Source organism: Vulpes lagopus, chromosome 1 (assembly GCF_018345385.1).
Source record: "Vulpes lagopus strain Blue_001 chromosome 1, ASM1834538v1, whole genome shotgun sequence".
Classification (NCBI taxonomy): domain Eukaryota; kingdom Metazoa; phylum Chordata; class Mammalia; order Carnivora; family Canidae; genus Vulpes; species Vulpes lagopus.
Window position 1 is genome coordinate 36,145,196 of NC_054824.1, and position 16,030 is coordinate 36,161,225.

The 16,030-nt window shown below is 36.8% G+C and overlaps 1 protein-coding gene across 4 annotated transcripts in view; it reads left to right on the forward strand.

Annotated features, from left to right (window-relative positions):
- COL12A1 (collagen type XII alpha 1 chain) overlaps positions 1-16,030 on the forward strand; it is a 116,569-nt gene that overhangs the window by 15,609 nt on the left and 84,930 nt on the right. For 3 of the 4 annotated variants that reach the window (XM_041762257.1, XM_041762277.1, XM_041762267.1), the window contains 7 exons: positions 19-183; positions 849-1,022; positions 3,649-3,939; positions 4,329-4,931; positions 6,079-6,351; positions 10,373-10,645; positions 12,298-12,570. The exons of the other annotated variant lie outside the window; for it this stretch is intronic. In XM_041762257.1, the coding sequence (XP_041618191.1) occupies positions 19-183; positions 849-1,022; positions 3,649-3,939; positions 4,329-4,931; positions 6,079-6,351; positions 10,373-10,645; positions 12,298-12,570 (2,052 nt within the window). The remainder of the gene's footprint in view (positions 1-18; positions 184-848; positions 1,023-3,648; positions 3,940-4,328; positions 4,932-6,078; positions 6,352-10,372; positions 10,646-12,297; positions 12,571-16,030) is intronic. 4 annotated transcript variants of the gene reach the window in all.

A 16,030-nucleotide genomic window follows, 5' to 3' on the forward strand; every position in this document is an offset into this window, starting at 1 on the left:
GTTTCTTTTTCACTTCAGGGGATGCCATTGATTACTTAATTAAAAATACTTTCACGGAATCTGCTGGAGCAAGAGTTGGCTTTCCTAAAGTGGCAATTATTATTACGGATGGCAAATCCCAGGATGAAGTGGAAATTCCAGCAAGAGAGCTTCGAAATATAGGGGTTGAAGTTTTCTCTTTGGGTAGGTCACATTTAGTTAAGTATTCTCACTTTAGACTTCCTTCAATACTTAATGCTTAGAAAGAGGAAAGGTGGATTCTTTAAGGAAGGATGCTATTACAAGTGTTTGGTGCATTTTATAGTGAGTGTTAAACCATGTCATCTTCAAGTTAAAATTCTGCTTATGTATCTCTCTCATATAACTCCCTTAGCCTATGCGTTCTGAGGTGGTATTCATATTTTTGCCAGCCCTCTACTTTTCAAAAATGCTAGGCCAATGATTCTAATAAAGATCCTCCTTGTATTATCATTAAGTTTTTTTTTTTTATGTGTTTCCTATATTATGTAATACTTGAAGAATTTGGAGGGTTCCAGCTCATTCAGGACTCTGGAAGAAAAAAGTATTATCTTTACAGATGGCAGAGACAGATGATGGCATGGTTGGGATGAGAGCCCGCTCTGTTTTACTAACCATTCATTTTCCTTTTTGGCTGGCCACTTTCTGTGAAATTATAAAATGCCTTTGTCATTTGAACAGTCGCACATTCGTTATGAAGCAAAGCAATTCCGGTTTATAACTAAATAGGGATTTACCAATGTCTTCACTTTTGAAGATTGAGAAAACAAAGAACTTCTCTAATTCAGCACATTTTTCTTTTCAATATATCTGTCCTTTTGTTTTTTAAGGCATTAAAGCTGCAGATGCAAAAGAACTCAAACAAATCGCCTCCACACCTTCATTAAACCATGTCTTCAATGTGGCCAACTTTGATGCAATTGTGGATATTCAGAATGAGATAATCTCCCAGGTGTGCTCCGGTGTTGATGAACAACTGGGTGAATTGGTTAGTGGAGAAGAAGGTGAGGGAATTGTTCAGCGTTTCCCTGTGTTAGGCTTTTCCATTATTTGATAGCACTTAAAGCTTTACAGGAACTCTAAGAGTTGATGTATTTACTCAAACACATCTTCCAGTGGTTCTGCAGTTGTATATTTTCAGTAACTCAACTGGTTGGTGCCATTTGTATGGTTCCCCCTCCCCCAGAGGAACATGAAGGAAAATATTTTTATCATTGTAAATTTCTTAAAAATCTTCTATGGGGGAAGTTTGACTTGTTCTTTCTCTCTATGACCATCTTATGCCTGTTGAGTGTCCATAATTAGGCTACTCAGGCACTGGCTTTGATGATTTTACACTCCAGTGTAAACACTGATAGGCTGGGGAGACATGTCTTCTAGCATTTGGCCACGCAAACTAGTAAGAACACTACTTCTATTAAATGGTGAAGCAAAAGGGTTTTCTATCATCATTCTCTGCATGTCCTCAAAACTTTAAAGAATATTTCCAAGATCAGACAGTTTGATCCTTCCACATCTGGAAAATTTTCCCATTTTTATCAATTATTGCTTCTAAATACTTGGAAGAAGGAAAAGACATTTCAGAAAACATTTCATAAACATCCTTTTGGGTATTAAGAAGTCACAATTTCCATGATTGTTCTCCTCTTAGTCTGAGATTTGACGAGTGATTAAAGATAAGTTCTAAATAGCTGCATCTTCAGTCATATAAACTCTTTAATCTCCAAACCCCAAGTATTTTGGCAATGTTCACTGGCTCTGATTCTGTTTCAGAACCCCTTCTCATTACTTCATGGGCTCCAAGGTTTTCTCTTTGTTTTACTGCCTAATGTCTGATTCTTTTGCTCTGTGTTATTACAAAATTGATCTCCTTACCCCACCTTTCCCTGATTAACCTCTCTTTACTTAGTCTTTTAAACTTTCTAATGCTTACCTGTCTTCCCTGGTGCACATGTGAGGGGAGACCAAATGTCCGTCCTGCCACTGTGTGAACTCTGTTTGTATGATGCTCGGGCCTGCATTGCAGGTGTTCATGCTGTTTCTCAGGGCCTCTCTTTCTTACTGGCATAGCCTGGGACTGGTAGTCTCTGTAGTGTCTTTGCATCACTCAAAAGTTTGACCAAAGATCCAGTTGGTACATGTGTTGCTTCCCCCTGTCCCCCATTACTTCTTACTTTTTATTTATTTATTTATTTATTTTTTGTTAACATTTTTATTTATTTATGATGAGAGAGAGAGAGAGAGAGAGAGAGGCAGAGACATAGGCAGAGGGAGAAGCAGGCTCCATGCACCGGGAGCCCGACGTGGGATTCGATCCCGGGTCTCCAGGATCGCGCCCTGGGCCAGAGGCAGGCGCTAAACCGCTGCACCACCCAGGGATCCCTACTTCTTACTTTTTAGACATCATTTTTATGCACTATATATGATTGCCTTTTTGAGGAGGCCATGAGGAAACTTGTGCCTGTTTTATCATCCACTTCTTGCAGGATGAGATGAAAATAAAATGGAACTTTTTATTCTGGGAAGTTGATCCCACTGACAAATGTTAAAGTGTGAAAATTTGATCTGAAATATCTTAAAATACTTTATGTTTTCTGTTAAGTACATGATTATATTCTACACTGCGTAAGAATAGAAATGTTGGGGATCCCTGGGTGGCTCAGCAGTTTGGCACCTGCCTTTGGCCTGGGGCATGATCCTGGAGTCCCGAGATCGAGTCCCACGTTGGACTCCCGGCATGGAGCCTGCTTCTCCCTCTGCCTGTGTCTCTGCCTCTCTTTCTCTCTCTCTCTCTCTCTCTCTCCCTCTCTTCTCTATCATGAATAAGTAAATAAAATCTTAAAAAAAAACAGAAATGTTTCAGATGATCGATATTTCCATGTCAGTATACATGTTGTAAAACATTGTGTCATTCCTGGTGGCATTATGAACATAGTTGAAATTTTTTTCTTGGCTTGAAATAAGTAGGAATAAGATCGTCTAAAATTATAAGAATTGTTAAGAACTGCTGAATCCTTTATCTTTCTTTATGCATTATAAAGGGTCTTTTAAGGATTATATTTAAGTCTTCATAATATTAAAAGAGAAAAAGAATTGAGTAAGTCATTGGTTTAACAAACAATTATCAAGTGCCTACTTTGGTACCTGAGAATAAAGACAATGAGTAAAATACCAAACCAGAATGGAAATCTTGGTCTCAGAGAATTAGGCATTAGACATCTTATTATTAATTTCTTCCAATGACTTTCATTTCCCCTAATTTTCTCAGCTCCCTGCCTAAAAATCAGGCACTGAATCTCTTTGGTTTTGGATAGGTAAGGGTAGAAGTGGAGAGCTGGGATTAGGCAACTCTTCTTGATTAATTTATGATTTTTTAAAAAATTTATGATTAATTTGAGGAAAATTGAATGTCCAAACCTAAGGGTTGCATCTCACTGTTTTTTTTTTATAGTTTATTTATTTATTTATTTATTTATTTATTTATTTATTTATTTAAGTAATACCTACACCCAATGTGGGGCTGGAACATGACCCTGAGATCGATCAAGAGTCACATGCTCCTCCAACTGAGCCGGCCAGGCACCCCTGCATCTCATTGTTTTCAATCACTGTTCTGCTGTTATTTTGTAGTTATTGAACCTCCTTCAAATTTGATTGCTACGGAAGTCTCATCAAAATATATTAAGCTAAGTTGGAGTCCATCTCCTAGCTCAGTAACTGGTTATAAAGTCCTCCTTACACCAATGACCGCTGGAAGCCGACAGCATGCTCTTAGTGTGGGGCCTCAGACCACCACGCTCAGTGTTCGTGACCTCTCAGCAGACACAGAATACCAGATCAGTATTTCTGCTATGAAGGGACTCACATCCAGTGAACCTGTTTCAATAATGGAGAAGACTCAGCCAATGAAAGTTCAAGTGGGTAAGTTAATAATAGGGTCTATCCATTTGACAGTAGGCTTCACTGGTTCAGGTTTAGTTTTAAACAAAATATTTGGGGGGATCCCTGGGTGGCTTGGTGGCTTGGCGCCTGCCTTTGGTCTAGGGCGTGATCCTGGAGTCCCCGGATCGAGTCCCACGTCAGGCTCCTGGCATGGTGCCTGCTTCTCCCTCTGCCTGTGTCTCTGCCTCTCTATCTCTCTCTCTCTATGCCTATCATGAATAAATAAATAAAATCTTTAAAAAAAATAAACAAAATATTTGGATTAGTTTTCTTTTAAATAAGTGTGCTTACTAAGAAAACCAGATATCTGTATTTTAATGATTAACTTATATTTGTTGAACTTTAATGGGCTTTTCTTCTTTTAACAGAATGCTCACGTGGTGTGGATATAAAAGCCGATATTGTGTTTTTGGTTGATGGTTCCTATAGCATCGGGATTGCAAACTTTGTTAAAGTTAGAGCCTTTCTGGAAGTTCTCGTAAAAAGTTTTGAGATTTCACCAAATAGGGTACAGATAAGTCTTGTCCAGTACAGCCGGGATCCTCATACTGAGTTCACTTTGAAAAAATTTACCAAAGTGGAAGATATAATTGAAGCAATAAACACCTTCCCCTACAGAGGAGGATCTACAAACACTGGGAAAGCAATGACTTATGTCAGAGAGAAAATATTTGTGCCTAGCAAGGGTTCAAGAGGCAACGTACCAAAGGTCATGATTCTTATCACTGACGGGAAATCTTCAGATGCTTTCAGAGATCCTGCTATAAAACTAAGGAATTCAGATGTGGAAATCTTTGCAGTTGGTGTGAAGGATGCTGTCCGCTCAGAGTTAGAAGCTATTGCCTCTCCTCCTGCTGAGACCCATGTGTTCACAGTGGAAGATTTTGATGCTTTTCAGAGAATATCTTTTGAACTCACACAGTCTATCTGCCTTAGAATTGAGCAAGAATTGGCAGCTATAAAGAAAAAAGGTTAGTAGACTTTGTAGAGCCAAAATGATCTCTTAATGAACAAAGTGTTCAATTTTGGTTCTAAAATTGTGGATAACGTGCTTTTCCAATTCTTTTTTGCATAAAGGAAAAAGCAATTTTTCTGTCTTATAGAAATCTATTGAGTTTGGTTTATTTAGCTCTGAGATATGACTTTCTCCTGGGTATGGGTCATGTATTTATTGGTGAAAAAGCTATTTACCATGAGTCATGAGATGTTTTTGATCCTAGATCCTTAAGCAGGGCTGAGCTCCAGCTTTATCACACCTATTTGTCGTATTCAATTCAATGACCTCTAGTTGAGTGTTTACTATGTGCTAGATGGTGAGCTAAGTCCTTTGGATTGAAGGTGATGAGAACATAGTCCTAGACCATTGAATTTTTCTTATGCATTCCCTTCCCTGGACCAATTTTGGGCATCATTCCTCACAGCTAGAATTCCTTACCTCTTTTCTTCATTTGTTCAAGTTCTATTTGTTAACATTCAGTTAAAAGTCCTATCTCTTTCACCAAGTCTTCTTTAACTGTTCCAGTGCCATAACACTTACTATCACTTCTAGTTGTCTCGAGTTCATAGGTAGCACTCTAGTTTGTTAATAATGTTACACTGTTGTCGTTCCAATTTGATCATTTGTTCATTGAGAAGAGCAGTGTGCCTTGAACATTGGTTCTTCCTATGACTCAGCTAGTGAATATTCTTTTGTTAGGAAGAATTCCTTAATCATTACTTTGAAATATCTGTCTACCACCAAAAATTAATATCTGATTGCTAAGGATTATATTGCTGTTCACCTTAGGTCTGTTACTGTTTAAATATTCCAGTTGTGGGCAGGACCATTCCATTACTGCTTTTTGTTTAGAAACCCAATTCAAATTCATTTTAATTAGTAATTTAAACAGTGTAACAGTATTATGAATGGTCAAGCCAAATAAATGATCAGGACCTCCTTGGAGGGCTGTAAGTGAGAGGCCTTCTCTTAGTGGTCATGTGTGGAATACTTGCTCAGTGTATTTGTCTCATTAACTGTTCCCCCAGTGAACATAAGCCATTTCAGAAACGTAGTCATTAGGTCCATTTTTGCTTTATAGATTTAACAATTTTTATCTCTATCCTTTTTTTTTTTAATAGCTTATGTGCCTCCAAAGGATCTTAGTTTTTCTGAGACAACTTCTTACAGTTTCAAAGCTAACTGGTCTCCTGCTGGAGAAAATGTTTTCTCATACCACATCACCTACAAGGAAGCTACTGGAGATGATGAGGTCACGGTGGTAGAGCCAGCGTCAAGTACCAGCGTTGTTCTCAACAACCTGAAGCCAGAGACCCTGTACTTAGTTAATGTGACTGCAGAGTATGAGGATGGCTTCAGTGTTCCCTTAACTGGAGAGGAGACCACTGTGGAAGGTGAGATGGGGTTTCTGACCCTGTTTTCTAAAAACCGGAAATTAATTGTAGAAACAAGTAGCAGTTTGAAATAACCATCTCTTCTATAGAGATGGTAAATACCTTTATAAGATTCAGCACCTGTAAATTACAGCTATTCATACATCTTTTTAAAGAGTGAAAAAACTTTTATACAAAAAACCTTGGGTTTATTTTGATGAATGTGAGATTTAGAGATAAAAGAACTGTTAATAATTATGAAATTAACTCGGAATACTGCTTAACCAGATTTTTCTGTCCCATATTTCAGCAGTGTTATGTTCAGATACTTCTGAACTTTGTTTACTTTATCTACGGATTTGATGGCAAATATATTATCAAAATTTTTAAAAAATTTTATTTATTTTTCCATGAGAGAGACAGAAGGAGAGAGGCAGAGACATAGGCAGAGGGAGAAGCAGGCTCCATGCAGGGAGCCTGATGTGGAACTCAATCCTGGAACTCCAGGATCATGCCCTGAACTGAAGGCAGATGCTCAACTGCTGAGCCACGCAGGCGTACCATAATGTTTTTCTTTTTAAAAATTGTAAAAAAATACATAACATAAAATTACCATTTCAACCATTTTAAGTATACATTTCAGTGGCATTTAATACATTCATATTATTATGCTACCATTTACACCATCTGTCTCCAAAACTTTTTTCATCTTGCAAAACTGAAACTATACTCATTAAGAATAACTTTCTGTTACTCTCCCTACTGCTCCTGGTAGCCACCATTCTATTTTCTGTGTCTATGAATTTGACTATTCTAGGCACCTCATAGAAGTAGAATCATATTGTATTTGACCTTTTGTATCTGGCTTATTTCACTTAGCATAATGTCCTCAAGGTTCATTCATGTTGTAGCATGTGTCAGAATATCCTTTTTCCTTATGGCTGAAAGATATTCCATTACATGTATATGCCATATTTTGATTATCCACTCACCCATGGACAGACACTTAGGTTGCTTCCACCTCTTAGCTATTGTAAATAATGCTGTTGAGAACATGAGTATACAAATTTTACCAAATGTTTTAAGCAGAATTTTTTAGATATGTCCTCTTTACCGGATAGAATGGAGTATTTTCAGATACATTTCAATACATTTGACATTTAAAGCGTACCAAGGAGGGATGCCTGGGTGGCTCAGCCATTGAGCGTCTACCTTTGTCTCAGGGCGTGATCCTGGAGTTCCGGGATCAAGTCCCACATCGGGCTCCTTGCATGGAGCCTGCTTCTCCTTCTGCCTGTGTCTCTGCCTCTCTCTGTGTCTCTCATGAACAAATAAATAAAAATCTTAAAAAAAAAATAAGGATACCAAGGAACTTGATTATGAGAAGGCAATTACTCTTCAAGATAAATATCACAAATAGTAAAAGACATGTCAGTTGTTTCCTATTTTTACAGGGGATAGGTGAAGAAGCGGAAACAGATGCACTAGGAAATTAAGATAGTTACAAAGAAGTATTTGTTAACAGAGAAGGCATATATTGGTATATGAAAAAAAAGCTAGAGAATCTTTTTTTCTCTGAAAAAGTTTTTAAGTAAGATGGATCTTTTCTTTTTGTGCGTGGTTTGGGTATATTTCTACCTGAAGGCCAGCAAATAAAATAATGGCCTAAGTTGACTTCTTTTCTTAGAATTTTTGTGTTGAATAACTTAGAAGTTCATACTTTGATATTTCTGATTTTCTTTCTTTCTTTCTTTTTTAAGATTTATTTATTTATTTGAGAGATTTATTTATCTAATTGAGTGGAAGGTGGGACAGAGGTAGAGAATCTTCAAGCAGACTCCCAGCTGAGTGCAGAGCCCAATGAAGGGCTTGATCTCAAGACCCTGAGATCAGACCTGAGCTGAAACCAAGAGTCAGATGCTTAACTGACTGAGCCACTCAGGCGCCCCAGTATTTCTGATTTCCTGAAGCTTTCTCTATCATGCCCCTATTGTTGCCTAATGAGCCTGGCCCTATTCCTTCAGCACTTTGGGATGGCAGATGGATATATGTTTCAAGAAGAAATTTAAGTCCAGAGGGTTTTTGAGTAGAGCCAACTGCATTCATATATGCTCTAGTTTTTGCTCATTGCATTTCAACAACAAAATTTGCTAATACATTTCCAATTCTATTGTCTGAGTGAAATCTGAGACCTAAACTTTCTTTAGTCAATAAGGATGTTTCGGATTTCAGTACCTTTGTTAAACTACCAATTACTAGGACACCTGGGTGGCTCAGCGGTTGAGTGTCAGCCTTTGGCTCAGGGCATGATCCCGTTGTCCTGGGATTGAGTCTCATATCCGGCTCTTTGCGTGGAGCCTGCTTCTCCCTCTGCCTTTCTCTCTCTCTGTCTGTCATGGCTAAATAAATAAAATCTAAAAACAAAACAAAAACTACCAATTACTGAGCTCTAGCTTATGTGTCAGGTACTATGGTAATTGTTTTCCATGGATTATCTTTTTTTAACAACCTCAATAATCCTACAGATTGTCATTTTTTTTTCTGTTGGGTAATCTGAGGCTCAAAATTACACATTCAGCTTCAAAACGAGTATAGTAGTTCCCCTTGATTTGCAGCTTCACTTTCCATGGTTTCCATTGCCTACCATCAACCACAGTCCAGGAGCAGATGATTTTCCTTCTGACTATTGTTAGAAGGTCAAAGGTAGCCTAACGCAAAGCTTATAATGCCCACGTCATTCACCTCATTTTATCTCATCACATAGGCATTGTATCATATCACATCATAATGAGAAGGGTGAGTACAGTACAATAAAATATTTTGAGAGAGAGAGAGAAAGAGAGAGACCATATTCACATAATGTTTGTTATAGTATATTGTTATAATTATTCTATTTTTAATAGGTATTGTTGTTAATCTCTTAATGAGTTTAATTTATCAATTAGGCTTCTTTATAGGTATGTATAGGAAAAACATAGTGTATTTAAGGGTCAGTGCTATTCATGGTTTCAGGCTTCCTCTGGACATCCTGGAATGTAACCCCTGTGGTTACACAGAGGTGGGGGCTGGAGGGAACTACCGTATTCAAACTCATCAGTTTATCTGCCTCATTTGTTCTGGCTAGTTTTGTCTTTTTTCTTGCCATCTAAAATGAGTCATGAGTGTCAGTCTGCCAACTCCCATTGCTTGCCTTAAGGGATACAGTTTCCTTCTCCCTGAAGTGATCTACTGATGTGTTGGCCATTTAGATAAACTTCTAATTATATGTGAGATAAGTGCAGATGAACTGCACTGTGCTTTCACTCCAGTGGATTGAAAAGACCGTTAGCTCATCTTTCTTGAATGTGTAGGCCAAACAGACAATTTGCCCCTTAAATGAATAAGTAATTTAAACATGTTTATTAACTATAAAGCCAAATGACATTCTCATTTAGGCTTAATGAAAATCCCATTTAAGATTGTGAGTCTATGGACATTACCCACATTGCAATTTGACCTCAAGATTTAGATCCAGCTAGCATTCATTAAATATGATGTATTTGGTCCAACACATGTATAGTCTAATTATTTTCCAAGTCAAATGACTACATAGATAGAAAAGTTAAACATGGAGCTGACTGGATAAAACAGTTCATTCAAGTGGGTAAATATGGTAGAACTGGGTATTATTTTCCTGCTTTCCTGAGAAAATCTAGTTAGAAAACTTTGGCTACCTATATTTCGAGAAATGAATTATTTTTATTCTTGAAATTTATGTCAGTATGAATTTACCATTTAATAGGGTATTTATGATTTTAAAAGTTTATTATTATGTGCCTCTTTACTTGATTAAAAAATTAACCATACATAGTTTCTTTCTGTACATTGGTGGATTATTTGTTGTTGCAGCATCTAGTTAATATCTGGCTGAGAGAATACTGTACCAGGATGTTTGACAAACAACTGCTTTTGAATTTGTTTAGAGAAATGCTATAATTTAGTGATCAGGAGCTTAGTTTTGTGTTTTTTAATGTAAAATAAACTTTTTTTTTTAAAATTTCAGTAAAAGGAGCACCTCGAAACCTAAAAGTGACAGATGAAACTACAGACAGCTTTAAAATCACCTGGACTCAAGCTCCAGGGAGAGTTTTAAGGTACCGAATTATATATAAACCAGTTGCTAGTGGAGAAAGCAAAGAAGTTACCACCCCTGCCAATCAGAGGAGGATAACGCTCGAGAACCTGACTCCAGACACAAAATATGAAGTATCTGTAATTCCTGAATATTTCTCAGGACCTGGCTCCCCGTTGACTGGAAACGCAGCCACTGAAGAAGGTAGAGGAAATATGCTGACCATATGGTAACAACCCAAATCTTAGACCTCAAGGGATACTGTAGTCAGCTATCCAGACACTACAGGCCATGAGACACTTAGTCCCAGTTATCTGAGTATCTTAGATTATAGTCCTTTTAGACTTGAGTTACTCAAATTTTTAACTTGCTTATGATAGCATTTGTGTCAATAGAACACAAATGCTGTTATATGGTCTAAATATTCTTTTAAAATAATATTATTAAATGCTCTCATATAAATTGAAGGAAGACTAGGGATTAAAAATCAAACTGCTATGCACCATTGAAACAGACTAATTATTGCTTCTTCAGGAAGATTTTAAAATATTAACCTTTTTTTATTTATGTGGGATGGTTAGGCTCCCAGGATACATTCTGATATTTGTTGCAAATTACTAATGTTTAATATTTATTTCATTGAGAAAAACTAAGGCATTCCTAATTTTAACTTTACTCCCTATCTTGAAAGTTAAAAAAATAAAAACAACAACAACCACAACAACATATTAGCAATAATGAACAATTATTGAGGACTTATTTCTGTCAGGTTTGTTCAAATAGCTTATCTCATTTAATCCATGCATAGATTCAAGGGAATTGTTAATATTATTATCCCTCTTTATAAGGAAATCAAGGCTAAGGATACTGAATAATAGCTCCAAGTCATGTTGCTGATAAGCAGTGAATCTGAGGCAGACACTCATTAGGAATATCCATCCCAGCTCCACCTGCATCACTACGACCCTCCCAGGGGAACCTAGCTAAATAGCCTTTCCTGCAGAGACCCTTTCTCTTTCCATCTGCTTTATTCCTCCTCTCTGCTCTTTGGGAAATCACTGCTTTCCTCTTTCTCTTTCTAGTTGGGGGTCTAGGGCCTTTTGTTCCATAAAAGGACTCTTTTCAGGGGCTCTTCATCTTTCTGTTTTCTAGAGTAAAAATGGCTAGCTGTTGTGTGTCCAGTGGAGAGTATTGCAGGTTTAGGTGCTTTGGGACCCCCCCAGAGATGACATGACCATTCTACCAGGGAAGTCATGAAATGCTAAACATCATAATTGCAAAGGGATAGACAGCCCCTGAGTTTCACCCAAGACAAGGCCTCATTAGAGCTGTTTCCTCTCTTAAGTTTTTTTCTAGGGATAGCATTCGATCATTTATCACTTTTATCACATCAGTGTATTTCCTGGCTATTACATTTAGAAGTTCATAGCATTAGGCCAACGAATCCTTTTTATTGAGGATTTCTTTTTATTTCTCAGAGGTATTAAACCTACATTGTGATACTGATCAGCATATTTGCAATTCATAGTGCTTTGTTCCACTTTCGGAGAAGATTGTAGTTTTTAATGTCAAAGATAGTAACACGGAAGATACTGTGTAAACACTGAAGAGGAATTGAGTACCTTTTGCTTTGTTTCTACTAACACATAAGGCTTAGTTTAGAAATGCTGAAGCTCTGTTGGCTTGTCTACAATTGCTGTAATATCACTTAGGATATAAATTTGATGCAGCATGCATACACACATATCCACACACACACACACACACACACACACACACACACTGAAAAGCAATAAAGTGTTTTTCAAATTATTTTATTAAATAATTAATTTTGATGTTATTGTTTTTTAATGAAGTTAGAGGGACCCCAAGAGACTTAAGAGTTTCTGACCCTACAACATCAACTATGAAATTATCTTGGACTCGAGCACCAGGGAAAGTGAAACAGTATCTCGTCACATACATCCCAGCGGCAGGGGGTGAAACTCAAGAGGTCACTGTGAGAGGAGATACAACCAGTACTGTGCTGAGAGGATTAAATGAAGGGACACAATACGCCTTATCTGTGACGGCCTTGTATGCATCCGGGGCTGGAGATGCCCTTTATGGCGAAGGAATGACCCTCGAAGGTAATTACTGACATGTTTTCTAGAAATCCCCAAGTTTGTGATTGCATTTAGGAAGATAAAATGTTTGCAGAGAATCAAATCTAGAAATGTACTGTCCTTCCTCCTAAAAGAAACTTGTACTGAAAAGTAAGTAACTATAAAAGTGCCTCTTATTCAGAAATGTAGAATATAAGCAACTGTAAAAAAACTAAATTTGATCAGGAAAAGGTGTATGGGGAGCTGAGTGTATAAGGACATACAACTATGTTCTTAATGCCATGGGCTGGGTAAATGGAGAATAGGTGTGTGATATTCAGAGTGACAAAGGACGTTGGCAAACATCTGTGGGATAAAAAAGGATTTGGGTAATGAAACCACTTCCATCACTTAGGAGCAGACAGGAACCCTTTGCAGACTCTGAGTCTCTTCTCATTCATTATGCAAAAAAGCATTTAGCTTGAGAAATATGAGGATCCAGGTTTCTGCTTTGTTTGTTTTCTAAATGACCTCTAAAATTCAGTTCTGTGTAGAAGTTTGAAGTTAACAGAACTGGAGGTATGTCCTTGGTTTCTAGACTTCATTGTCAGAGGGCTTCATATTTCTTAGAATCCTTTGAAATATAATGGTGGCTTACATTTAACTCACCACAACTGCAATGTAAGTTGGGTAAGAGAGAAAATACAAATTTAACTTAACCGCAGTTAGAATGTTGTGATGTTAAAAAGAACTATCAATGGATGGTTACAATAATGAGTCACTACCATAGTTGGGGGCCTAAATAAGAAGTCAGGCCCTTGATTCTTTCTTGTCATCACCATCTTTTATATGCTTCACTTAACATAATTATAGGAAGAAAATGAATCTAAAGCATCTTTTGTGATGTGAAGTCATAGTGACTTTTGGTAAAATATCTGTCAAATTTGGGGGATCGAGGAGTTTGGGGGATTGTAGATATTATAATTAACAGGGACAAAGCCCACATTAGGCAATATTCATTAAAACTACAAGATTTAGTCAAGCATTAAAAATAAACAAAAAAATTCTAATCAATTCTATCTCTAGTAGTAATCAAGAGCCTAATTTTAATAGTCCATGAAATTTATTTTTAAAAGAGGATTTAAATGAAAGATTAAATACCAGTGTGTAAAATACTGATTACCAGAAGAGTCCTGGTTTGGGTACTCAATCATGTAACCTTGAAATGGTCCCTTAACCCTTCTAAGCCTCAGTTTACTCATCAGTCCCCCTGCCTCCCAGATTTACTGTGGAGATCAAATGGGAGACTGTAAGTGAAACTTCTGGGGAACTGTAAAATATCATATATATATATGGAAATTGAAAAGGGCTAAGGGAATGTAGGAAAGTTACTGAAATGAGGCATTAGTTCTTTGGCCTTGTGTGTGGAAAAAAGTAGGAATCAACTTCTCGCTGATGTTCGGATTATGAGAAATGCACCTGTCTAAATTACTTCCCACAGTAGTAGGTTGGAGATGCATGTGAGTAGGCATGAATTATATATGTATAATCATCAGGAGGAAATGACATTCAGTTTAGATGATATCTAAAAATACAGCTTTTGTATGTATTTCAGAGATATTGATTAGCTACACTAAAGTTTTGAAAATAGTAAGAGGTAGAAAATGGAAATTGCCTTAATTACAGAGACTTAATCGAAACAGTAAAGCATGTGATCTTTGTATCTGGAGCAACATCCAGAATTTCTGACAAGTTTGTTCTTCTGTTTTGATCTTCTGAAGTTCTCTTTATCATGTGCTTCCCAAAGGCTTTCAACATAGATTGTTTATAGGACTTTTTAAAGGATAAACTTTTGAGCTTTTGTTTTTTCCAGAATGATTGTGGATTATCCATGTTTGTGAAAGTTTCTCCCTTATAAGGAATATTTTGGAAATACTTTAATAGTTTTATTCTTGTACCATTTAGCCTTCTGATATTCTTCTGCATTTTCTTATTTTAAAACAATGTATTCATACTCAGTCAAGATATTTTGGGAGTTAAAAATTGGGCATTTTTGCTAAGAAAATACATTAACAATCTTTAGAAAGCAAAGTACACATTTTAATTTAACAGCACACATTCTATTAGGCTGTGATTTTTCTGGGTCAGGTGTATAGCAGAATTGTTTATGATTTTATAGCTTTGTAAAAGTAGTATAGAAAATCTACCAACTTGTATGCATGTGTGAGTATGTGCCTCCCTTCCCCCACTTATTTGATCAGAAGTTACCTCTAAGGGAGATACACGGGTAGTAAAATAAATTTTAAAAATTACTATTTTCCATTTCTTGAGGAGGGAAGTGAGATGATTAACTATAGTTAATTGATAACTAAGTTGTAATAATACATTTTTTCCATTTACGCCAAAGCTCTTTACTATAGTGAAGGATTACATAAAATATTGCCAGCCTGATTTTATGAACATATTTATCCCATTGCATTATGTGTGGTAAACTTGACAAATATGTGAAAGCATAGTTGTGACTAAATTAAAATAGTAGAAGATTTTTGCCCCTGGTTATTCCATTTCATTTTATTGTATTAACTCAGCCAAATCCACATACCATATACAGGAATAGGATATGATGGTAAATGCAGGGAATGGAAAGCCAGAAACAGAGCCAGGCAACTGCTTTTGAGGGCTGCTGTTTTTCTAATCTGTTTTCCTCTTGGGAGAGAAGGTGGTAAGAGCAGACCTTGGAGGAATGTTTCTTCCATCCAGAGGCATGGCTCGGCCGGCAAGAGCACTCTGTAGGTTGAAAATTTTATAGATTGCTTGAAGTGAATTCTATTCAATTCAAAAAATATTTAAAAAATATCTAGTGTGGTCTACAACTGTCCCTAACTTGAATCTGTTTCCTAGTTTGTTGAAATGTAGCCAATGATCAGAAAATTCCCCTGTCCCTGGAAGAGAGATTTATTAGCATTGGCATCGGGGAAGTTCATGGTTTGCTCTAGTACTGTATGAAATGGAATCACAAAGGCAGTGTTTATTACTATTTCAGATCCAAACTTTAGAGGAATCTGAGAACAAACTATTAGGCTTGATTTATGTTGTTTTTTTTTCCCACCTGTTGTTGTTAAAGTAGATTTAATGTAATTACTACAACACTGTTGTACAAGTAAATGTGCATTGCTAGAACTTTCAGTTCTCATTGTTAATGTGTAGAGAGAGGAAAATCTGTTTTTATAAACTTGAAATGAATAATGCTCATTTTAATTCAGAGATTTACTACAAATGAATGAAAGTTTCAGTTTGGGAATAATACAGTTCTTTTTGTTTTTGAGTGTTGGTTTTTGGCTGTGGAAAAGATGACTTTTCAAAATTTCCTTTGTTTTAGTTGCTATAGCAACCTGCCAATGCCATAGTCATGGACAGCTTCCTGTATATCAAACCAAGCTCACTCAGCTGACATTTTGTTACAAGGAGGTTTTTAGCACATCATAGGAACTCCTCCCCTTGATGT